At 38.1% G+C, this 24793-nt stretch overlaps 1 protein-coding gene across 1 annotated transcript; it reads left to right on the top strand.

The window, feature by feature from the left end:
- Nucleotides 1-1963: 1963 nt before the first annotated feature.
- Nucleotides 1964-24567, top strand: zgc:63587 (uncharacterized protein LOC393431 homolog). Its single transcript, XM_044026697.1, has 12 exons — nucleotides 1964-2069; nucleotides 7865-7922; nucleotides 8316-8415; nucleotides 8512-8598; nucleotides 9195-9318; nucleotides 9960-10094; nucleotides 11207-11324; nucleotides 20387-20488; nucleotides 20683-20828; nucleotides 21004-21087; nucleotides 21210-21267; nucleotides 23115-24567. Exons 2-12 carry the CDS (start codon nucleotides 7896-7898, stop codon nucleotides 23178-23180), a joined length of 1047 nt encoding a protein of 348 aa, XP_043882632.1. The 5' UTR covers nucleotides 1964-2069; nucleotides 7865-7895; the 3' UTR covers nucleotides 23181-24567.
- The last annotated feature ends 226 nt before the right edge of the window (nucleotides 24568-24793 follow it).

Below are 24793 nucleotides of genomic sequence, written 5' to 3'. Positions count from 1 at the left end.
GGAGACGGAAGACACACGGGGGGTGATTTAATGGTATGTAGCAATTGAAATGCAGTGGTTCAGTGAGTCAGGGCGGTTGTTGATTTTTCAAGGGGTTTAATACCACCTGCCTGTGGTTTATATGGCCATTTCACAACCTTTGACAACTGTGACAATTCTGGCTGACACCAAATGTCAAAAATAATAATTAAAAAAACTAACATTTTCATTTCAATGCATTTCAATTCAACACAGTTTTCCCCCTTTCATGTAAGACACAATGGTCCCATATTGAGTTAACTCTTGAAACTGGTAGCTTCAAAAAGTCATATTTAAAGTAAGATTTTTGATAGTAATATTGCAGAACTTGCTAATTCCTGAACAAATCCTATAGTATGCCACCCCATTTTTATCACTTTGGCTAATTTTGAATTGTTTATCAGATTGTTCAAAATGATTTGAAATGATTTAATTCTATAATGTTCTATAAATTCTACATTGTTCTTAATTCTTTTCACAAATTCAAAAACTCATTACTTGGTAAGTCGATTGATCCTTTAGCTCATAGAAACATTTAAAAATGAAAATAGGGGGAGTTATGTAACAACTTCAGTTGATGAGTGGTGAGTGAGTGGAAAATTAGAAAATCGATGAATCGACTATTTATTGATTACTCAATCGTCAACTATTGGAGTGTGTTTTTCAATATTTAAAACAAAATTTCATTTTATTCAGCGTTAAATGTGAATATTTTCTGGTTTCTTTGCTCCATATAATAAGGAAATCATTAAAACCAAATAATTGTGTTTGTTGACAAAATCTGACATTTGATAACGTCATCAATTTTTTTTTACATTTACATTTTATGGACCAAATAAGTACTCAATTAATCTATAAAAGAATGGACAGATTAATCGATTATGAAAATAATCGTTAGTTGCAGCCCTAATTATTATTGAGAGTCTGGAATCATAATTTTAGAAATGTATTATAAAAGATGACTTAAAGATGTGTAAGAATTTCTGACATCTCACGGTGAGGACGCAGATTATAACAAGTATCAGGGAGCTAGAATTGCATTTGCATTAGAAAGGATATTATTTTTTTGTTTATAGGTTTTTGATTTGGGGCTAATTATAGCAGCACAGCATCATAAAACAAAGCCCATACCTAAGTAAAGTAAAGGCTTATGGTGCATTTCCTTTACACCAGTCGTTGGAACTTGACGGAGTTGACCATGTTCCAGTTGAGAAGTTGGACAAAAAACATGGATGCAAATGTATCTTGAGCAAGCCAGTGTAATACAATAACAATAACAACACTCAACAATGTATTTTGCACATGCAAACAGCATATCGGGTCCATGTATACAAAAATGGAACATTGCACTTGCCAGCCTTTAGTAGGACTGATTTACTGTAAAACAAATGAGACAGAAGTGCAATTAACAATAAAAGTAGCAGTTTTTGTACCAGTGGCATTCATTTTAGAATCTTAGACCTATGTTGGAGTTGAGAAATTCTGACTTCCAACTACAACTGGACCACGCCAATACTTGAAGGCTACTTTATGTTCTATTTAATAATGATTGATTTTTATACAACCATAATTTTACAACTACAATTTGTTCTACCAATACACTCACTGGACTAGTGATGCTATTACCAAAATGGTTGATTTTAAGGATAAATAAATAAATAAATAAACAAAACAAATGAATAAAATCTGTCAATCATCTAACTAAAGTTCCTGAACACATTAGGTAGGTTCCAATATTTTCCTCTTTATGTAAATCATATTTAATATGTTGTTTTATGTCGGCGGGCAGAGAGAAACCCGTTGAAGAAACTGTTCCACCCCAGCGGCCATGTTGGATCTGACAAACAATGTCTCTCTGAGGCTCAGCCGCCCCGGTCTTTGAGCCGCAATGGTGTTTGTGGCGCAGCACGATGGTCGTTAGTAATTAAAACTTGAGGGACGAGGGCGGACTCTCGGGAACGGTTTCCGGGTTTCCTTTCCTGGGCTGGGACAGCGGCGAGAGTCAAAAACCCCCTGTTGATTAATTAACGACATTTTAAAGTTACGCTGAGGTAAGGCTCTGTTCGGTGCTTTGTCGATATCGTTTTTTAAAAAAGGCTGGCAAGTTTATTCGGAGCAGAAGGCAGAAGAGTCATCGCATTGTCTGTTTAAACCGAAATGGCAACAGGACACCAACCGCGCTAACAACTGTTGCATGCCAAAGTTTGACATGTTAACTTTTAGTGCTGTGCTACAGCCAAACTACATCTATTAAATATGTTTAAATGTTGTTTAAGGACGCCTGGTGTTTTACCAAAGCTGCTCACACACACTGTAATGTCATTGCCCCTGTTGTCGGTTGGTAAACTCGGTCAGTGTCTGACAGACTGGGTGTGGTGGACTGGACACCCAACTGTTGCAAACCCAGAGGCCTTCACACACGTTTAAAACTGAAGCACACTCTGTTTAATATTTGTCACAGTTGTCCATTTTAACTGTTTACATTCTTCTGGTATTCCAAACAACTATTTAGACAAGTGGGTAAGCCATTACTGGAGGTAGAACAAGGTTCAGCAGTGTTTTCTATCTTCTCTATACATTTGCCATGTATGCGATGGATTCAAGTATAAGAATGTTTTACTGCCGAAATGCATTGGCAGATCATACATATCCATAAATTAAAATAGAGAAATTATCTGCCAAGGCTGTTATGATTCCCACAGTGTCAGTAAACTCCTGAATCAATATCTGTATCTAAATTACTGCCTAAATAATCTCCTCCTTGGATGCTAATTTTCAAATCTCCCCCTCAAATCTGTGCTTTACTTTTTCAGCCATACTTCTAAAAGACAGACAAAGACGTCCAAAGTAGCCTGAAGCATTTCCTCATTGGTAGGCGCTTCCCACAGTGTTAAATACAGGTTACCAAATCACCACAAAATCTAATAATGTCTTAAAGCCATAGCCATAGAAAAGTTATACAAATCTGTCATTTTCATTTTGAGTTATTGTTTTCAAAGACAAGGGCCGAAAACATAACCTACTTAGCGGAGGTAATAAAGCTAGGCCATATGTCAGTAACCAGGTGTTCCCTTTAAATGCTGAAAAACAGATGGTGAATAGCTTGATCTAGTGAAGAAATGCAGTTTCACAAATATAAGTGTATATTTGGTCAAAGTATAACATTTTTGTGTTTATGATAAATGTAGTCTTTTACTTTTACCTTGTAAAAACACTCTTTTGAGTACCCATTGTCATAGTTCATAACTTCACAGTACACTCCTCCACAGACTCTGTACTCTGCTGGCCCCACCTCCCTCTACATCAGCGTCATGTAAAATCTGCATCCGATGTGCCATTCAAAGTATTAAGTTTCACCAATTTCCTGTAAGTGCCATTGTGTAACATTCCTGACCTTTGAAATCGCTTGCTAACATCCAGTCAATTCTTGACCTTTTTGATTGTATAGTACATTTGCGCAAAATCATTTTTTTGTTTAGACAACTTAACAATAACAGTGGGAAACAATAACATTTTCATTATGTTTCTGTCTAAGATGTGGCGGAGGGCCACTATTGAAGAATTATCATCCATCTTTGCTTGTGTTTTTGGCTCAGTGAAAACATACAGATTTCACTTGCTTTCTTGCTGCGTTGTGAACCGTATGGGCAGCATAGCAGACTGAGTTTGCTGTAATCTCAGGCTGGCAGCTATCCTTTTAATTACACAAACAACGTAGCCTTTTTCCCAGGGTCGGACACAGTTAACTTTGATATTTGATGGACAATATCCCTGGAATTTAAAGTCTCTCTCATCCAGTACCTTAAACGCAGTCTGACCTTTCCCCTTCCTGTGACCTTATCTCACAAACACTTGCCGACACTGAAGCGCTGGGGAAGTCATCTGTCGCACAATTTTAAACTACAAGGAGATGTTTCTTATGATTCACATGGTGTGAATAGAGTATCAAAACTTCATTCATGTCAACAAACCCAAGTGGACCTGCTGCACTATTGTGACAATGATTTGAATGATGATGTTACACAGCAAGAGCTTGTCATCCACTAAGAGACATACGTTAAAAATAACTTTGATGCCTTATTTATTTCAATTGAGCAATTAGTGGATTCATTCAGCCATTATGTCAGTGTGATGTTGAACTGACTGCATGGTGATAGAAAAATAACTAATCTAAATGTTATATTCATCCACTATGAGCCTTGTTGTTACTTTATAAAGCACCAAGATGTGGTTCTCACAAAGAAAGGGCGTATCAGTTAATGGCACAAAAGGGATTGCATTATTCCATATCAAAAACAATGAAGAGAACAGAATTTGACTGGTATCTATTGTACATATAACACAATACATCTCCGGATCTGATGAAAATACCAGATTCCGAACTAGCTTCTGGTTTTTGCTGTGTCTGTATGACTGAAAGGAACTGTTAGAGACATAAATTTTGTCTGTTGTCCCTTTCAGCATTTACTTTAAAAAGCATTTGGTGGGAAAAAGTTTGCAAATATTTCTTCAACTTGTAAATGGTAAATATTTTGAAATTTGGGACCCAACTCAGTTGTAATGCCACATTCAAGCATTTTACACCTTAAGTTGTACCATGAAGCAGCTGTGTTAGAATAACAATTTGATTCTTTATGCCTAAGATTTGTGTGTGTGTGTGTTTGTGTGTGTGTGTGTGAGACTACTTACACACACAAGCTTTTTTACACTGAATAGTTCTGTTGCTGTGTTCACTTGCCAGTAAATGACCATAACTGCTGTGATGCCACTGAGTTCACTAAATAATCCATGGTGTGAAATCATTGCTTTAGTGTTTCCAGTAAAAACAGTCTTTTATCCATGGAAAGTGGGTGTGTGAACCCTTGACCCTGCCTGTCAGGAAGGTGAATGGCACGGCTGCCCTTTCATGGCTGTACTCCAGACAATAAATCAACTGTAAATGTATTACATGCCAACCACGTTGGCTTTACTAAGGTGACATTTTTCCCTTTTGGCTCAAATGCTTTAATCAACCCCACGTCTCGCACATTGAAAGTTGTGTGTAAGCAGCTCAGCAGCATGGGCGATTAAATGGCCATTATTAAGAGAGTATTATTCAAGTGTGCCTCCCGCCTGTCTGTCCTGTAGTGTTGTCTTTGTGATATTACTGCTTCGGTATTAGAACACTTTAATTAATTTGCTGCTGGACTAATGTTGGTTCCCACAGCGCCTGTCAAGGCACAATGATCGGGTTGTGTATGTGTGCGACACACATGGCTACACTTGTGTGGGCTGCTACATTACCTTTGATGTTCATTAACAATGAAAACACTTAACTAGTTTTTGTGTTGTGGCTTGATAGCAGTGGAGCTTGGTTTGTCAAGCCATCCAACACTTTGATGCAATTTGAACAGTTTGACTTCTTCTCTAATACCACATTTCTATTTTAATAAATATCTCAACAGCCACTGGAAGGATTATAATGCGATAGACATAAATATTGTACCCAGAGAATGATCCTGACCCGTAGCAGATCCCATTTTTTTCTAGTAAAATATCTATTAGCATAAATTCTGTTAAAACATTCATGTTCCTCAGAGGTTATAACCATACAACGTTCATCATCTGAATTTTTTCTGATTTAGCACCAGGGTGGGACAAAAATCTATTTGACTCTGTATCATTGCCCTGACTCATGAAATATGATTTATCAAAATGTTGGAGCCAAATATCCATATTTTATTTTGAAAAAAGTTTTCACTGCCAACTTGACTAAATCAATGGCACAATTTCATGACCCTTTGTTTTTTAAGTAGCAGGAAACTGAGAAAAAATATCCATCACACTTTTCCATAACCCAAATTATATATTCAGTCCTATTTCTAAAAATATTTCTTAATATTAATTAAATTATAAAAAAATAAAGAAAGCAAATATGACTATTTCCACAACTAAAACAAATGAGTATTTGGTATTGTAAGATAAAATAATCCTGTATTAGTCCCATAATAGGGAAATCTGCAGTCATGGTAGGTTTGCTAAGGTTTAACTTTATTTATAAGGTAATAAATAATAAACATGCATTTTCATATTTATGAATGTACAATTTAGAAACCTATTTGCTAGTTAGATTGTAAAATTATAGTATATATACAGAATGTGTTTGATATTTACAGTGTCCTGGGTATGACACTCCACCGTAAACAAACTCACGCGAATACTATTCGTGCCAGAACCAACAAGCTTCAACTTTCTTACCCAACAATTGAGGCCCAAAGGATCTCATATTGAACTACTGCTCGGAGCGACTGCCTAGTAGTAAATGTTGCCAGGGATTGCACATGTGTTATTGCACTTTTTAAATTACACTGGTGATATTGCACATGATATGGAGTGGTCTATTAAGTGTAGAGCTTGCTCTACCTGTTGTTATTTTACCACATTACTTTAAAACTACTGACTATTTATACTATTTTTGATCCACTAATTGAATTTATTCATCTTGTGTTAAATTTGTATCAACGTACTGTTTTATGGCTTCAGTGTTCAGTGTCTTAGACTTGTACAGACCTTGAGGCCTTAGCACTCTTCACCCCAAATGGCTGTTGTCTCCTTTGGCTTTCTTGCATATGGCCAGTTCTGAAGGTGATCGGGTGAGGCACGTGTTCTCCCTCCTCCCCAGCTGAGCAGCTCTGTGTAGGAAAGGCTTCGGGAACCAGAAGGATAAACAGCCATTGTTCCCCCTGTAGGCTTGATGAAACTACCCTGTCAGTGTGAGAGATCTCTGCCCTCTTTCATTAAGATACAGAGGGCCCCCTGACTGCCATCAAATGCACGCAACAGTGTGAAATGGGTCCCATAGTGTCCACAAATGAGGAAGGTCATTTCAGGTTCCCATGCTTCCTTTTTTTGCCAGCTACCATTACGTAACCAGAGTGCATCTCCATTTGGCAGCACACTCCTGCCTGCCTCTTTCTAATGCTTATCACACTCCACCTGTCAAGGATCAGTGTGTTGGCGATAAAATGGAGCCTGTTCTTCCTGCTCAGTCATTATGTGGCTAATTTATCAAGCCAGCTTGTTTCTCTGTCGTCTGCTTACGGTCATAGATTTGGGCTTGGGCATGGGCTATGCATGTGTGTCGGAGTAAAAGTGAAGTATGGGAACCAACTTGTTGCCTGGAGCCCTTAATCTTTGCTCTTTCCATGTGATAGTGTTGGAACTGTGTTGTCACCAGCTTGAATAAATGTTTCAACACGTATTCAATGTGCACAATTCTTCAGTTAACAGTGTAAGAAGTCTGAGGACACAGAGTTTATGATCAATGCCCCAGTCACAAAATGACTGATGTAAAGATGATTGCCAACAAATAGCTGTATGGATACCATTATTGTATCATGTCACCTATCCACTGAGTCTATGAGGAAATCACTTCATGCAAAAAAAAAAAAAATACTATTTATGTATCGGTATGATGAAGTACCCATATTTGCACGTAACAGTTCACCTTAATCTTGAATATGTCACATTTATCATAAATAAATGGGCTTCAAAGGTTCTGAAAAGAGAGTTGATTTCAAGATTCTGTGTTTAGGAAAGTTTAGTCTAAGGTTTCTCCATGGACAGAACTCACATCTTAACGTTATGGCTGCTAATTTTTCTTTTTTGTAAGGTGTATGGTTTTTTTTGGGTTACAAATTCTAGATTTACATTGTATTTTATCATATACAAGCTTATCTTAGCACAAACAAAAAAAATGTGTAAAATAATGTTTAAATAAATTCTTTAGGATTCGTGGAAGAATGAATTTGCTACTAGTTAACGACAGATTTCTGTTTTCACTGACTGCTTTTATTTTATCCTCCAGGAGCTTGTCAGACATCCAGTAAACGGTAGCGATGTCTCAATCTGGAGAAAAGGGGAAGGTAAGTAAGGCAGATATTTCATTTCATTACATCACATCACATCACAGCACTGTTTTTTTACTCTAAACTATGACACATTGGCTTAGTATTGAGGACGGAATTGTAATCTGATGCACTCACACTTTCACATGCAGAAAGTATATCCTGTATAAATTGGTTTCATTATGACCAGTGGGTATTAGTTAGGATGTGCTTTATTATGAATTTTACTTGCACCTTTACGCTAGCAAAATGCTAAATTTGATCAATTAAATGAGGGAAATGTCAGGAGAGAGATGGTCAGTAAATTGTGAGGAACATCATTAAGCCATTCCATATTTATTGACAGTTCAGTACTTCCCCATTAATTGTTCCTGACCCTTATTGTGAACATAGTTGTCTTGTATTCTAAAGTTCCCAGATGCAGCAGGTTATGTTGGGTTTGCCAACCTCCCAAACCAAGTGCACCGGAAATCTGTGAAAAAAGGTTTTGAATTCACCCTAATGGTTGTAGGTGAGTATTCTTAATGTTGCTTTAATAGACACATTAGGCAGATGTATGATTCATTTTAAGTATAAATATTTATTCTCCATTTTCTTTGGTTTTCAGGAGAGTCTGGTTTGGGCAAGTCGACACTTATAAACAGCCTGTTTCTCACTGATCTCTATCCTGAACGCTACATCCCTGGTGCTGCAGGTACACTCCCTAGTACATCACACACACTCACACACACACACACACACACACACACACACACACATACACAAAATAACATGCGCAAATATACACACTGTAATAATAGAGAAATGTCTGCTGCAGTGTCTCCAGCAGTGCTGTACTTAAAGAGGAATGTTAAGAATGTCTTAGTCTCAATATGACCCTGCCCTTCTTATGACTTAGATTAGGACTTGTTTGCTTAAAAACAATTATCCATGCCCTTCGTGGTCAGCTTTTATATATGTATGCAGTATGAAAGCATGTAGTCCTTTAATAAGACCAAAACCATAGTTTTGTTGTTTTGTTTTTTCATCTTGAAGCCTGTTATGGTTGTATGAGTTCAATGGCTTATGTGAACACAGGCAAAAACAAAAGTTCTCATGTGTCTCCTCTTTGATGCTACCATCAGTGAAGGAATTCTAGCACATTTGCATACATTTTATTAAGTCAACAATTTATTATCATTATTATTATTATTATTACTTTTTCATAGTTCACAACATTAAATAATACAATTCCTGCAGGTATCACTAAAGATTTTGTGACTCTTATGTCCGTGTTCTTCCACTTCACAGAAAAGATTGAGAGGACAGTGCAGATTGAGGCATCAACTGTGGAAATCGAGGAGAGAGGAGTGAAGCTTCGTCTCACTGTGGTTGACACCCCTGGATATGGCGATGCCATCAACAGCCAAGACTGGTGTGTTTATGTGCTGCAGAGGAGTGAGAAGTGATAACACATTAAGAAATGCTTCCTGTCCAACAGTGTCTCATCTTTCCCATCTGACCTCTACTGTACTGTACCTCTACTCGAACTCCCTTTCTCGTTTCATCCCAAACTCCTTTTTCCATCTCTCCTCCCTCTGCATTCTCTGTGTCTAGATTTCCATGAACTGTGTGTTTACTTAATCAGCCCAGGGGTGTCCATCAAACCTTTTAGTCCAGTATCTTGCTTACCCTGGTTGTACTGTATTTTTACACTACTGAACTCATACACTTTTCTATGAAGGCCTCAAAAGAGATGTGCAACGATAAAAACTGACTCATAATTACACTGAACCAAAGTTGATAAGAAGCCTGCATAGAAGACATTTAGCCATTCAGTCATTTAATGCTTCATCATTTTTGTCATCACACCATATATATGATCATTCAACTGACTCATTGCTGGAGTCCAAAAGAATATTAAACTCAGTTCCCTTCTCAACTTATTGCTTGATTTACTTAGCATTTTTTGACAGTCATCGTTTCAATGGTAGAACAGACTTTCTTTGTTTTGTTGTTTGTGTGTTTTATTAAAGAGGCTTTTGACCATTTCTCTTCATGTGCCTCTGATGTCAGCTTCAAGACCATCATCCAGTATATTGACAATCAGTTTGAACGATACCTTCATGATGAGAGCGGGCTGAACCGAAGACACATAGTGGACAACAGGGTGCACTGCTGCTTCTACTTCATATCCCCATTTGGACACGGGTAAACAAACAAATAAACACACTCTTGTACAGACTACTGTGACCATAAATTATATATTCTTTCCAATTTCAGCTCATCGTGCCAGCATCCAGGATAACCTGAAGTAAATAGAACATAGCACAATATACAGTACATGATTTGTACTCATTGGGAAACACTACATGCTGGAGAATGAAATGATTTTTAATTGTTATTAATTTTTTATATAAGTTTAAAATGAGCATAGTGTTGTGTGACAATTGATACCCTAAAGGTAGAACTTTATTATTTCATCCATCCATCATCTACTGCTTTGTCCTCCATTGGAGGGTCGCAGGGGGTGCTGTGCCAATCTCAGCTGACATAGGGCAATAGGCAATCTGCCAGTCCATTGAAGGGCCAATCACACCTATGGTGTTCCATACCAGGGCTCGAACCCAAGTCTTCTTGCTGCAAAGGCAAGAGTGCTAACCACTACACCAACCATATGGCCCTTTGTTATTTCAGATCTTTCAAAATAATGAATCTCCTACTTTCAGGTTAAGCTGTTTGTGTTGCAACAAATACATTTTTTTTTTAATTGTACACCACCAACATTTGTCCAGTTTCTACACTGACACTACATAAAGTACTGTGCACTTTTTTTTTTTAGCAATGCTCTTATGAGCTCACAGTATAATTATTTCTCAATCACTGTATTGGAACACATCCAGAAAATATGCATGCAGTTTTAAAATAATACATTTTTCAGGTGTGTGACCCTTACACTTGAACAATAGCTCCATTGTGACTTTCTTAAAGCTGGAGTGGAACCCTAATTGTTATTGATACAACCTGTGTTTGTCCTACTGTTTCATGTTAACAAAATCTGCTGTTAAAAAAAGCGATTACGCCAGGTTTATTATTATTTATGTGCATTGCATACACATGTTGTATGAGTTAAATTAATTTATAGCTTGCTAATGTATAAGACCAATTTTCAGTCACTTTCCAATTCAAATGCCACTGATCAAAGAATTTGACAGACATAAAAACAACATAGCTGGTGCTGTCCCAAGACTTTTGTACTGTAATCTAATTGACTACTATGTGTTTTTTATTCATTTTTTCTTTCTTTTCTTTTTCTTCCCCAGTCTTAAACCTCTGGATGTGGAGTTTATGAAGGCCATCCACAGCAAAGTCAACATAGTCCCGGTCATTGCCAAGGCTGACACACTGACACTGAGGGAGCGGGATCGCCTGAAGAGAAGGGTGAGTTTGTTGTTAACTCACACACAGCTCTGCCTTGTTTTCTGTGTACATTATAAATATTCAGTGAAATATCTAAATAGATGTGGGTTTTTATTCCCGGTTCATGTTCAGCTAAAGAGGGCCACTGAATACAAAGACAAAATTACTTTTCCACCTTTCTTGGCAGCTTGGAGTATTGGGCATCCGTGAGTTTGTGTGATAAAGCATATTTACATTCCTCTGTAATGACAGTGATGTATTCCTTACATTCTTTGATGGTACAAGCAGTTTGTGGAAAAGGGAGGAACAACATGAAAGAGGAAACAGTAGGAGGGGCACATTAAGGAAAATACTCGTGTATATAATATACAGTAGATGGAACACATGTCATTCAGTGTCGACCCTTCCCAGGTACTTCCTGTCTACTTCCCTGCACGCTCCTCAGCTTCCTGCTGTCCAAGGGGCGAGGACAGTGCTACACAACATACACTTAAACATACACACAAACTCCTCCCAGCAACACTTTCAGCTCATAACCTCTCACATGGATGAGTTTGGTTGTCCCTCCTCCTTTCTTCTTTAACACAGTGGCTGTGTTTCTTTAGATATTACAGGTTTTGCAGAAGTTTGTGGCAGAAAGTAAAAGACACTTATTTAATTGAAACTTTAACAAACTAAAGTATTATCGATTACCGTGCTTTTCACACAGAGGGCTCTAAAAAGAAGTATTAAATCTGTTTTTAATAAGTTAATCTATCATTACAAAATGTATGAGTAATTGTTATGAATAAATATTTGACTATAGCTTCTCATATGTAACACTTCAGTGTTTTTCTATTTTTTAAAATTAGTATATTTCAGTGGAGCAGGGCTTAGATTATTTGATGATGGTTTAATTTCATATTTAAATACAGCGATACAGTAGAGTCTGAACTTAGTTCAGTCCTTGGTTGGAAATATTTACAGTGTGTGTGGCTTAAGTTGCAAGTTTTTCATCTCAGCTCTCTTCTCTGTGTTTTTAATTGGAAGTCATTCTGTCTCGCCACCTGCCCCTGCATGCCCAGACCTCCCACCTGCCTCCCATTCAGTTCGCGTTTGCTGGTGGTCTGGCAGGCTCAGGCCAGTTGTCTGAGCAGAGTCTAGCTCTGGAAGTCTGTTCAGTTCAAATTCCCCACAGCAAAAATGCTTAAATGGCTGATGCAGCATCTTAGGAAAAGAAGAGGTCATAGTTGGAGGACATACACATTTCTTCTTGTATTTCCTAAAACAACAGGATATAACATCTGCCACAGAATCAAAATTAGGGAACCTGATGAATGATTCTGTATATAATCCAGGACATAAGTTTCTCCAGCATCAAAGGTGAAATTCCTTCACTGCACGGACCCACCAGTTTAATTGTACTCTGTCATGTTGTTTTGTGTTTTGACCTTCCTCAAACTTTCTGAGTGTTCCTCTGGCACTTAAGATGAACAAAAAACACGTTTCCTGCCTGTGTTGACCGCCTCCCCAAACTATAGAAAGTCCCCAAGCTTGTTGGCATTTTAATGCAGCTGCCTGCAGGTCAGCTGTTTTGATTAGATTTTTGGCAAACCTTTTGTTTAATTCTGGCCATGTTTTCCTTTTCATTCAGTTAATTGTTGGACATCGTATACTGTAAAAATGTAGCCAGTAGCCACTGAGTAGGAAATGCTACAACAGTATCGCTCTGATCTAACCTCGAATCGTCCACATCACTATCTGTCCAGTAGTTGGTTCACATGCTCCGCTAAGTGTACCCTTAACAGACATTTCCCACTGTGTACTAAGGACCAATTAAATGTTGACTTCAGCAAAATGAATTGCACGCACACATACACAGATGCAGATGCACACACACACACACACACACACACACACACACACACACACACACACACACACACACACACACACACACACACACACACCTGGACCTGGACAAATGGGTTTATTGATTTGCCCTAAGAAAGTTAAGATTATCCCAAAATACATTCCTAGTTTAAGTTTCAGAAGAATTAAACACAAAGACATGTTCAAATTTCAGATTGCCTGTATTTAATGACAGTAAGTTCCTGGACAACCCATTATTGTCAGGAAATACACAGGGTTAATTGAGCAATCTGCTCCACATTTAGCACTATATTTCCCTAAGGAGGGCTTGTTATTCCTAGCAAATACAACTTTTATCTTCATCTCAATTTGTTTAAAAAAAGGAGGGAATAAAAGGATTCCACAGTCATGCCTTTGTGCCCAGTAAAGTCTCTGTCTTTAATTCATAGATATTTTTTGTTTTTGACAGTATCTTAAATATAGCCATGTACATTAGGAGACATTTGTTTGACAAAGAAGATTTTAATTGGTAGATGTTATAAAGTGAAACTATGTCACTATGTTGACTAAACTATTAAACTATGAGGTACATTTGGTCCATTCAAGACAATTGAAGTGGGTGTAAACATGCTCTTTCATTTCCTGACTTTCCTAATGGAATCAGTAATCAGTTTTTCTACTACCCATGTAACCACAGTAGGTTTAATGTGGAGCATCTTTGTAATTCCAATTCATCTTTTCAAGTATCTCTCAGTAGAACAAACACATCAGGCTTGAGTGTTTGTTGGTTTGATCAGATTAATTGAAGTGGCTCTTAGGTATACATGCCTGACTCCTGCTATACAGTCCTGTACAGTGTACCAGGGCACAGGCCTTCCTTTGAGGTCAGCGCACCAGCTGCCAAGAACCTGCCAGAAAGCCGAGTGCTGGGAGAAGATTGATATCCCCCAGTGTTTCTCCCATAGTATTTATTACTTTGTTTCTGTTTTTTTTGTTGAGTACTTTCTCACCGTTTTAAAAGCCATTTGTCTCTCAGTAAAGTAAGACCTGCTCCTCTTGAGGCTTGACTTGTTTTCTCTCATTATTAGGGGGAAACATCTTGTGGAGAATAATAAAAGTTTCCTGCAATATGTCAGGAGTGTACCATTGACGAGATAGAACCTGTTGTCCTCTACAGCATAAACCCACGTACAACCAGTGAACCAACTTCCCATAGTTCAGCTTTCAACTGTTTAGTTCTGCTTATTCCTCTGCCAGACGTTCCTCTGCTGGCAGTGCCTCACTCAGCTGCGTCATACTTTCTTCCTCTGCCTCTTGGTGTCCTCTTTTTTAATTTTCTTTAATGCCAATTTCCTTCACGGGGGTCTTTGTAGTCAGAAGCTCATAAGTTTCCCTGAGGAGGGTATATTGAGTGGCTGATCCTCTCAGTCTGGGACCTTACAGTCATATCCTGTGTGAGGCTTAAGTCTTAAATTGCTATAGTGGTTATTTTCTGTTTCAACATAGATGACATGCAGTATGCAGCTGGTTCAGTCTAGAATCTTGATGAGAACAAGTAAAATAACAGTTTTTATGTGTTTTTCTTTAATATGTTCCTAAAGCTAGAGCCCTAGATCTTGTGTATATTTGTATCATGTTGTAGTAAACTGAATATCCTTAGGTTTCATATAGTAGACAGGATTACAAAGTTGACTCTGTATGAAATGGCTCAAAACGATAGTAGAAAGTTAGACCTAAGAAAAGCATACTCAAACATTTAAAACCCTGTTGTTTGTTTTTGACAATTATCAGTGCTATTATAGCTGCATTTAAAGCTGTATTTAACCCTTTTATGATGACAACAAGTTAACAGGAGTCATGTTTGCAGCAAGCCTCAACCCTAATCTATTTCATACCTCTTTCTTTTGTGTGAAGACTAAAGACTCTTCTCATAAGCCAGAGGTTGGCAAGAGCTAGAGAACCCAGGTCGTCCTGCATTCCCGCACCAGGCTGCAGACAATAATTTTGCCCCATTAGCCTTTGATTTCTTTCCCTTTGTTTCTTCAACCACTTCTTTTAAAGCTTTCTTCCTCTCCTTTCTTCTGCTGATATTCCCCATCCATCTCTGCTTGTTGTCTCCCACCCAGAACCGTCTGTTTCTCAGTGTTTGTCCCTCAGCTGCCATATTTCACTTCAGGCCATGGCACTGTTATGTTTTCCCTTCATTGTGTCACTGGTTGTTATCTCCCTCAGCTGCTCCACCATATTACCGCTATGTGAACCAGCTCTACAACCCCAATGGGACACATTGCCTGTAAAGCTGCATTGCTTATACCAGCCACTATGTTCACCAGGTTTTCTTAAAGGTTTTCTTGCGATTTGTGAAGCAATTTTAACACAAAGGGGTAAACTTGAGGGGACAGCTATTGAGGTTGTAAAGGAAATTATTTAACAGGTGTACCCAAGTGATAAATTATATGTAATTATGTGAGCTTGATATTCAACTCCATAATATGTTTTCCCTTGTGCGTCATCCATACTGGTCCCCCAGGCAAAAAGGTTTAGTGGTGATTACTTCATTTTTCCCTCACTGCTCCTGTGTGTGTTTGTCCATAAGTGTATTAGTCCCTGGTCAGCTTGTGCTTTTCCTGCCAGTGTTGCAGACACGCGGATATATTTTTTTTTTTTGCCCTCCTGCAGGCATTGTGCCAGGGCATGGTCCAAGTCTCTACAGATTTAAAAACAATAAATCTGCGTTTTTTTGCCTCTTTGAATGAGCAGCTCTATTACACAAAAACATCTTCTCCCAAGTAAAGAAAGTACAAACCCACCACACTGTGAAAACAGCAGGTTCCCTTGTTTCGAAAACCAAACTGAAAATATGTTTTTTGAACTTCCCCACTAATGAGTCACATTTTGTACACAGTTCGGTCTTACTGTTGAGACCCTTCTCGTTATCATGACGTGTGGGTAAAATCTTTAAAATCCTACTCAAATACAAGATTACATGAATAGCTCAATTGTTTCTCTCCATGCTCTTTGATCAGAAGGAGATGTGGGTGGTCTTAACTGTTCTAATACTTAGCCAGGACAATGGGAGTGTACCATGGCTTTCCATGGTACTTTCCTCCTGAATAAATGTAGCTGTTCTTGCTGGAGTTGTACTAGTCTGGGTTGACCACTTGGTCTCACACTCTAACTGGATAAGTTACTATCTCTTTGCTGCTATGATTGAGGGAGTTGCTCTGTAGATTTCTCTGGATGTCAGACATGTGAATATACTTCTGCCTTCTCTTGCGAAGCCATTCTCTAGCTCCCAGTGGTGGTGACCTACTGGGCCCTTAGACCTATGAGACTCCTCGCACGTAACACCTAAACTCTGCTCCCGACACCAGATTATACCTGTTGATGTAGTGAGGCAGCAGTTCACTATGGTTATGTCTACGTGAAAAAGTGTGTTTGTGTTTGAGGCTGGTAGGCGGTCTAAATCTATTCGACCCCCCTGAGATCAGGTATTGTTGGGGCTCCCTCACCTTTCCGCTTAGAGCCAGTAAGTTTAAAATCATTTCCTGGAGGGAGAGAAGTATTTGTTCCCATGAGCGTCATGGTTTGCAAATTAATATTGTAACTAAAGAAAAGTTCTAGCAAGGAATCACATTTTCCTACTCAGTTTGCCAAACCTCTGTTGTTTCTCCTGTACTCCCATAATGGAGGCACATTCAATGCGTCATCTGCATTATCATACACACAGTGACACACAGCTTTGTACTCACTGAGTGTAAATAAGTATATTTGTTGGCAGCTGACTTGTGTGAGAGCCTAACCTAATTATTACATTTTCTAATTTATTTTTGAATGGAGAAAACTTGGTGTTGGAGCAGACTTTGTCTTTGTTTCATATTCTAGGAATACTATCTCTACACATAAAACTGTCTGTACTTATGACTCAAAAGGCTTTGTTCCTTTCTACAACTAGATTTATAACAAGAGATTACATTTGATTAATTGCAGTATTTCTTTCTTCAAAGTGGGATGAGGCCATCATGTTGCTTGTACTTGAACTTGTACAGTATAGTTTGCTGGACAGATGGAATTCCTCAAACTGAAGTATGTTCCAAAATATATTTCAAACCAAATTCCTGAAAAAAAAAAAGAATACATTTTCTTATAATATAGTGAATTCCACAAACTTCTCCTGCCAGCTTTCCGGTCAAATTTCCTGATGCTGTCTGACAAAGGCCTTGTCTTTGCCCTTTTGCCTGCTGTTTTGGCTCAAAGTTACTACATTAAATGACACAAAGTAAGCCTTTTTATTCAATGTATTGTAGACACACAGTTGGACCGAGGGAAATCTCATAAAGAACAGGGAGCACTCAGAATAATGGACTTGGTGCCCACCATGGTCTGGATTAAACTCAGTCTTTGGTGGGGGGCTTGTTCCTCAAGGTGTTTTTTCTGAATAGAACACATTTTAAAACTAATTTACAGCTGACTACTTACTACTTACTACTTATAATGTTGTAATGACAGTGATACATAGTTTAATTCCCATGGCCGGTTGCATAGTTACGTCACTCCGCTTCTTCATAAGAACTTATTAGTTTCAAGATGCAGTTTGGTTGTTTTGTTTCTTTCTCTCTCTGGATTTGTAGATTTCCTTTGACTGCTCCGGTACATGTTTGTACTTCCAAGTATTGTTCCCAGGATTGTTTTTACTTTTGCTCAGCTCTGTCCTCAGCTATCACATGAGAGAACTTGAATGTGAATTGCGAGAGTGTGTTTGTGCATTTGTCTGACTGGACGGCAGTGGTTCACCATCACCACAATCCTCTCTTTTGTCTTTTAGCTCTTTCCTTTGTAAGTTATTTGTTTTCCCTGTTGTTTGTCTAGAATTAATCTGTCCGTGCTTAGAGGTGTTTGAGTCATTCATATTTTTGTGGGCCTGTTTGTCAGAATGAACAAATCCTGAAAATATTATTCCCTCAGCAGGTTGACCTGATGAAACTGTTGATCCGTATAATGATGGGTTTGCTGCCTGCTACATTATGATTTGAGGTTGTGGTTATATCTGCTGTGCAGCTGCAGAAAAAACTGCTTATCCATGTCATGACCTCATTGTGTGTAATTATATCTATGGTATGCTATATTTGTGCAATGAATAACCACTACATTTTCATAAATACTGCTATTCCTGGAACTGAATGAGTCTGATTTTACTCTTGAATCACAGGCTTGTTATGATTCACCTGGTGCCCATCTCCCCCCAGCACACACATACAGTATATGCTCATGCACACACACACATGCACTTTCCATTACTTGCCGACATGACGGAACATTTCCACGAACAATGCTTCGTACTCAACATTGTGAGCAAGAAACATAAGGCGATAAATCTTTGTCTTCCGTTTCTAATTAATACTTACACAGAGTTTTGATTGTCATTGTTTCTCAAGTGCCCTTGCAGCATTAAGTGGACGCTGCATAACAAACCATAACAAACCATAACAGCACAGGGAGTGGTGGGGGTGGGTGTATTATAGCTGGACAGGATGATCATAAAGTCAAAATGGCTCCGGCTGCCAACATCTTTGTGCCAATGAAAATACACAACTGAAAAGATGAGGAGAGACTGGTGCAACATTAGGTATTAAGACTTACATCGTGTACAGTAAATCAGAGGGAGACAACAGGGATTTGACGCAGGCTGTGATTTTGACATTTGATGATCCCTGGGAGTTTTTGATTATAGGTGTCAGGTCGTACTAAGCACATGTTATGGAACAGAATAATTCAGGTAAACAGCCATTTTGCAGCTTTTGGCTTAGTTGGGTCTAGAAATGGATGATGGCAGACAGACTCACGTTTGTGCAATGTCCAGATGATGTTTCTGGATATTAATTGAAACCTATCATTCATAATACTTTATGTTACATTCTTGATTCCTTTGTGACCTTCCAGTGAATTTTCTTTCCCCATTTTATTGCATTTCATCTGACATTTTGTATTCATGTGACTCATTTGTTGTTTGTTTGATTTTTTCCTGTCATTGTATCGCACATGTTTATTTTCCCCACTGAGCACACAACGTCCCAAAACTCTCTACGCTCTGCCCCACCAGAGTGATGTTTATCCAGCTACCATAGTGAAAGGTTCTGTAAATTGTGTTTCAGTAAATGAAGGAAAAAGAGGCTCTGGTCTCATGTCACGCTCTCTTCTGGGTCACGCTCTCTTCTGGGTCCCGCAAAGCTTGTTTGTTTTTAGATCTACCCCACAACAATACCTAATTCTCCTCTGTACACACACTATCTCATACACACTTCACACAGCTCACTAAGAAAACAAGCAACAGTCATAACAAGGGCTCAAACAGGAGCTGCACTCTGTAGGAAAACCTGTGCTCACTTCCTAGGCTCCTGGCTGACTCAACACTGTCCTATTATACACTACAGTACATGAAAGTCCACCAAATGTCAGGAAAACAACACTTGACATTTTTTGGCTCCATGACATAAGACTTCATTGTGGATTTGACTGTCTGCACCGAGGAAACAAAAGAAAAATGCAGCTTTGATCCTTAGAATAATAAATATGGACATCTGTCCCTGAGGGAAGCGGTGAAGAACACTCCTTTGTTTTAATTTGTTTCTTCACCGGTCAGTCTGTTCTTCAAGGAGGTTGAGAACGTTGTTTCTCACACACACAGATGCACACAGGCCATTTTCACCTCTCTACCGTTTTCTGTGTTGGCCCTCTTTTCCTTCATGGTGTGCTTTTAATTAAATGTGTTGCTGCAACAACAGGTAGTCACTCACACCCTGCTATTATCCTATAGGGCGGTCTTACTCTTTTACTTTCTGTTTATGGCTCAGAGTGGCAGCTGCCATTTAGTTCATATGACAGTTTTGTGTTGTCTACCCTTTTTATAGATGATTGTAGTATTTTGATAAAATATAGAAGTATCTGCTATGCTGGAATTAAAGCTGTAGTCGTTTGTGTAAGTAGGAAAATGGGGGGGGACATGAAAACACATTCATATTATAAGTTCTATTATATACAAAATGAAGTATAAAAACACAGTTTAAATTTACTGTTAATACTATTCATTTATTAATTTTAAAAAGTTAAATTGTCTCTCTGGTAATATGTGCAATGACACCATTGCTGCTTTCAAGACAAAGGAACATGACATGGAGGTCACAAGGGGGTCACCACTCTGCCTCTATATTAACCCCCTTGTTTTTACCCCTCAGATCCTGGACGAGATCGCTGAGCATGGAATCAGAATTTATCAGCTACCTGACGCTGACTCTGATGAGGACGAGGAATTCAAGGAGCAGACCAGAGTCCTGAAGGTTAGTGTGGGTCTCACTGATTATAACACCTGTTTTGAAACTGTTCCAGACATTTCCCTGAGCTGGTTTAGAGACGGATGGTCTATTTCCTCATATTCATCGTTTAGTCCTCTCTGCCTCAGTTTTCCATATCTATTTCTATATAGCACTGTCTCTCTTCTGAGAATTCACTGACTTGAATTGTTCTGTCTTAGGCAAGCATTCCCTTTGCTGTGATTGGCTCCAACCAGCTGATTGAGGTGAAGGGGAAGAAGATTCGTGGTCGTCTTTATCCCTGGGGAGTCGTTGAAGTGGAGAACCCCGAACACAATGATTTCCTTAAACTACGTACCATGCTTGTGTGAGTTTCCCCTGGTAATAAAACCACTGAAGTAATTGGAAAATCTTAAAGGAAGTCTTTCAAAACCTTCACGTACTATTATGCTCATTAAACTGGTTGTAAAAGTCTATCAGAGAATCAAATCTCTGCTGCCTTCTAGTGTGTAAAGATAGCATTGCATATTCGTCCATTGCAGGACCCACATGCAAGACCTACAGGAGGTGACTCAGGATTTGCATTATGAGAACTTCCGCTCAGAGAGGCTGAAGACAGCGGGCAGGTGAGTCACAGATTCATATCAGTTAAACAGCAGATGTTCAAGCTCATGTTTTCAGCAGAATTCATACAAATACAAATGAGTCATTTAATGATTCAAAATATTTAATGTGATTTCTCCTGCAGGGCTGTGGATGAGGATGTGATGGATAAGGATCAGATCCTGCTCCAGAAAGAGGCAGAGGTAAAAACTTTTTTCAAAAGCTCTCTAGTCTCTTTTTATTAAGAATGCAAGGCTAATTGGTCCACAAAAGCCATAGAATATGCTCCTATAGCTAATCCACATGTGTTTGTTGAAAGTATGGATTTATACCGAACAGATCTGATTTGAAATTATGGCTGCATGTTTTGCAAAATAACCAAATATCAATTGGGCAGAAAGGCCCATTTGGAGTTTATGTTTTTGAATTGGCTGATTATAGTTGGGTTGTAAATGCATCAGCATAAATGTCATATTATAACCTTTTGTTGTTGTTGTTTAAAAGAGTTTAAAGACTATATTTATAGATTTATATTGATACTGGTAGAAATGCAAGGTTCTGATATTGGTTTCGCATCACCTGTAGAAATTGGTATTCAGCCAAAGATTTTGTTTGGCTGTAAGAAAAAAAAAAGTTAAGTCGTATTTATTTTCAGCCCACTATCTTCCATTTGTATTGTTTTCCTTGTGGACCATGGAGCCTGCACGTCATCGGGCAATAACCAGTTTCCTGAATACTTTTGATTGCCCTGTTTGTGTTACTGCTGCAGTGCAGAGCATTGTAGTTAGAGGGCATGTTGCAGCGGAGCAGTTTGTAAACAGTGTTCCTTAGCAGGATATGCCATCACTTCCTGCCTGGATGTCCTGGCCCAGTTTATGGTGGGAATGACCTCAGGAATACAGGGAACCTGAAATATTAAGCTGCAAAGACTGTAGTTAATTTGTTTTTGTTTTGAATCGGAGGAAATACTGTTACTGTATTCACTTCATTCATTATTCTGTAACTCCCAACACTTGAAATGATTCAGTGAAAGTAGCTAAATAATTACATGAGGGGAAACAGGTCAGCTGAACAATCTATTAATTTGTATGTCTGTTCAAAAACACAGTTGAATAAATACTTGTATTTATTCAACATGGTCAGTGTACATTGTAAAGTTGTAAATATGGATGAAAAAAGATAACCAAATAAAATAAAGTTTTTATTTGGGTTAAGTTAAAATCAAATGTATTTGAGGCTTAATTGAGGAATTTCTGACCTATATTCATTTCCCAAACACAAGGAATTTGAAAAAAGGTTGAATAACAACCAGTAAACGTATGTCCTCAGCCACTAGATGGCAGTAGACGTCAAAGAAAGCATTATTGTTAAACTGTGACCCATGCGTTTTCAGACTATCAGCATTTTAACTGAAAACTCATTGACTGTGTGAAGCATTTTTGAGTCATTTGTGATCCCACTGTGACTTAATTCACCTCACACCACACATTTTATGCCTCATTCATTCTGAAACAGCTCCTTTAATTTCTGTTACAGCCATAATAACTGTACTGATATAACTTCAAGTATAACAGTAATTCATTAGATGTTTTTATGCGGTGTTAATTGTCTCTGCAGATCGCTTTTGTTTTCTTAGTTTGTTCCGTCATTACAGTTCATCTTAAGACATGGTCACACAACATGTACATCAACATTCTCTGCACACTTAACAAATCACACAATGATACTCAACAATGGTGATGGAGCTTGTGTGGAAACATGAATTAGATGTTGAAATCTAGTATATTATAAATAATAGAGCACAATCTGAAGATGTGTAAACAGTATATCGATTGTATTCAGACTTGCTAGTGGAATTAGATTGGGTTCAATTTTAATACCTTATGCAATAAATTCAAACAAGTCAAACATATCTTTATCCTTTTGTCCTCATTTTACCACATTTAAAGTTGGCTTAGCTGTTCTGTGCTGCTGGTCCAGAGTCTCTTTTCGATACTGTGTGAAGACATGAACATGGCAACCTGTTTTAATTTTTTCCTCTCTATTGTAGTTGAGACGCATGCAGGAGATGATCGCTCAGATGCAGGCGCAGATGAAGATGAAAACCGATGAGTAAAAGAGTCAAAAGGAGTAGAAATTGAAGCACACTCACCCCTGACATCCATCAATACTGCCACCTCCCCGCAGACCCACCAGGAGCCTGGGATCACATCATCTTCATCATCTTCACCTGTTAATCATCCTTCTCCTCCCTCCAAGCATCCATCCATCAGGTGTCCAGGAGCTCACGACTATTTTTTTATTCTTCAAAAACACTTTTCATAGCACATACTGCCGTCAACACTATTCCGCAAAATAAAACTAAGTAGAAACAAGTTCCTTTATCCAGCCACGTAATGTATCTCCTCCAAAATGTAATGTAATGGACACAGAAATCAGTTGTTTTTGAGGAATGAGGCAGCGTCAAAAACATATCTTTTTGTTAGAGGTAAGACTATTTAAATGCTTGATGACAATGACATGTTTCAGTTTTTTAGCTGTTGATTTGTGGTACTGTCAGTGACAACAGCACTAAAGCAGGATTTTTACCATTAGACTTCAATGTTTACAACAAATATTTGCACAAATCATGCATTTGTTTTTAAGGCCAAGCTTCTGTTAAATCAATGTTCAACTTATTTTGCTTTCAAGACTCATTTGAGTGTATTTTAACTTAAACACTTCAAAAGTTTTTTTTATTTTTATTTTTTTTATTGGTCATTTAGAAGCCTTTACCTCTGAATGGTGTCAGACCTTCAGTGTCTTCACTGGGTTCAGTCTAGTGATGCAGAGTGTACATTGTTAGTGTGAAATGTTTGGCTAAGAACTAGGTAAACTGTCCAGATTCTGTGCTCAGCTTTGTAGAATCTAGATTTAGAAACCTTTTTTCTGTCTTTCAGTCTGTAAAGATATATGCAAGAAGTCAGACTAACACAATTCAGGTACAAAATGAACCTGCCATTCTCTAGGATCAAGCTGTTGTGTTAAAGTTCCATGCTGCTGCATTATTGTAATATTAGTGCCAAACAAAAGAGACAAAAGTTCAGACTTAAAACTAACCTGCAACTTTTCTATTCAGAGCAGTAAATGAATGTGTCTGTATTAGGTTCACTGACATTACTTAACGTGTTCTGTCTGTACACTTCATATGCAGCCCTTCATCATAACTCTACTGTGTGTTGGCTCTCTTATTTAAAAACACAGTAATGTAATATTTAAGTGTAATATGTGAAAACCTTCTCCAGCCTCTCCAGTTTCTTCATCAGTGCCGTCAGACTTGTGCTGCCATTGGCATAAGTTATTTCCCCAATCTTTTGCTCTCGTATGCATATTTGTCTGTTGTTCTTATTGAGACAAACCTAATTATTATTTCTTAACCATATGTCAGTAAAGACGTGTTTTTAAATGTCTACATTTTTGTATTCTTCTCTAAAATAAATTGTTCAGAGAAAATTGGAACTGTAGCTACAGTCTCTGTCAGCTTCTGTACAGCTTCTACACATCACAATACAATTAACAGATAAACAAAAAAATACAGATTATACAAACAGAGTGGTGTTCACAAAAGGACTATAGCTATTGCATCGGGTATGAAAGATGTCTTATTTTGCTCTGAGTGCAAGATTACAACGTGATATTTAGAGATAAATGTTAGTTAGTTGTTTACATCAGGTTTTTTGTGTTTGTGTT

The sequence above is a fragment of the Solea senegalensis genome, linkage group LG5 (assembly GCF_019176455.1).
Source record: "Solea senegalensis isolate Sse05_10M linkage group LG5, IFAPA_SoseM_1, whole genome shotgun sequence".
Taxonomy (NCBI): Eukaryota; Metazoa; Chordata; class Actinopteri; order Pleuronectiformes; family Soleidae; genus Solea; species Solea senegalensis.
The sequence above is the reverse complement of the archived record's forward strand: the minus strand, read 5'-3'. Positions and strand labels throughout refer to the sequence as shown.

What these genes read in the sequence shown, in the direction of transcription:
- zgc:63587 (XM_044026697.1), top strand. Translation starts at nt 7,896, where the DNA reads ATGTCTCAATCTGGAGAAAAGGGGAAG. An exon ending in ATATCCCCATTTGGACACGG is followed by an intron (nt 10,095 to 11,206) that starts GTAAACAAACAA and finishes TTTCTTCCCCAG; the next exon opens with TCTTAAACCTCTGGATGTGG. An exon ending in AGCAGACCAGAGTCCTGAAG is followed by an intron (nt 20,489 to 20,682) that starts GTTAGTGTGGGT and finishes GTTCTGTCTTAG; the next exon opens with GCAAGCATTCCCTTTGCTGT.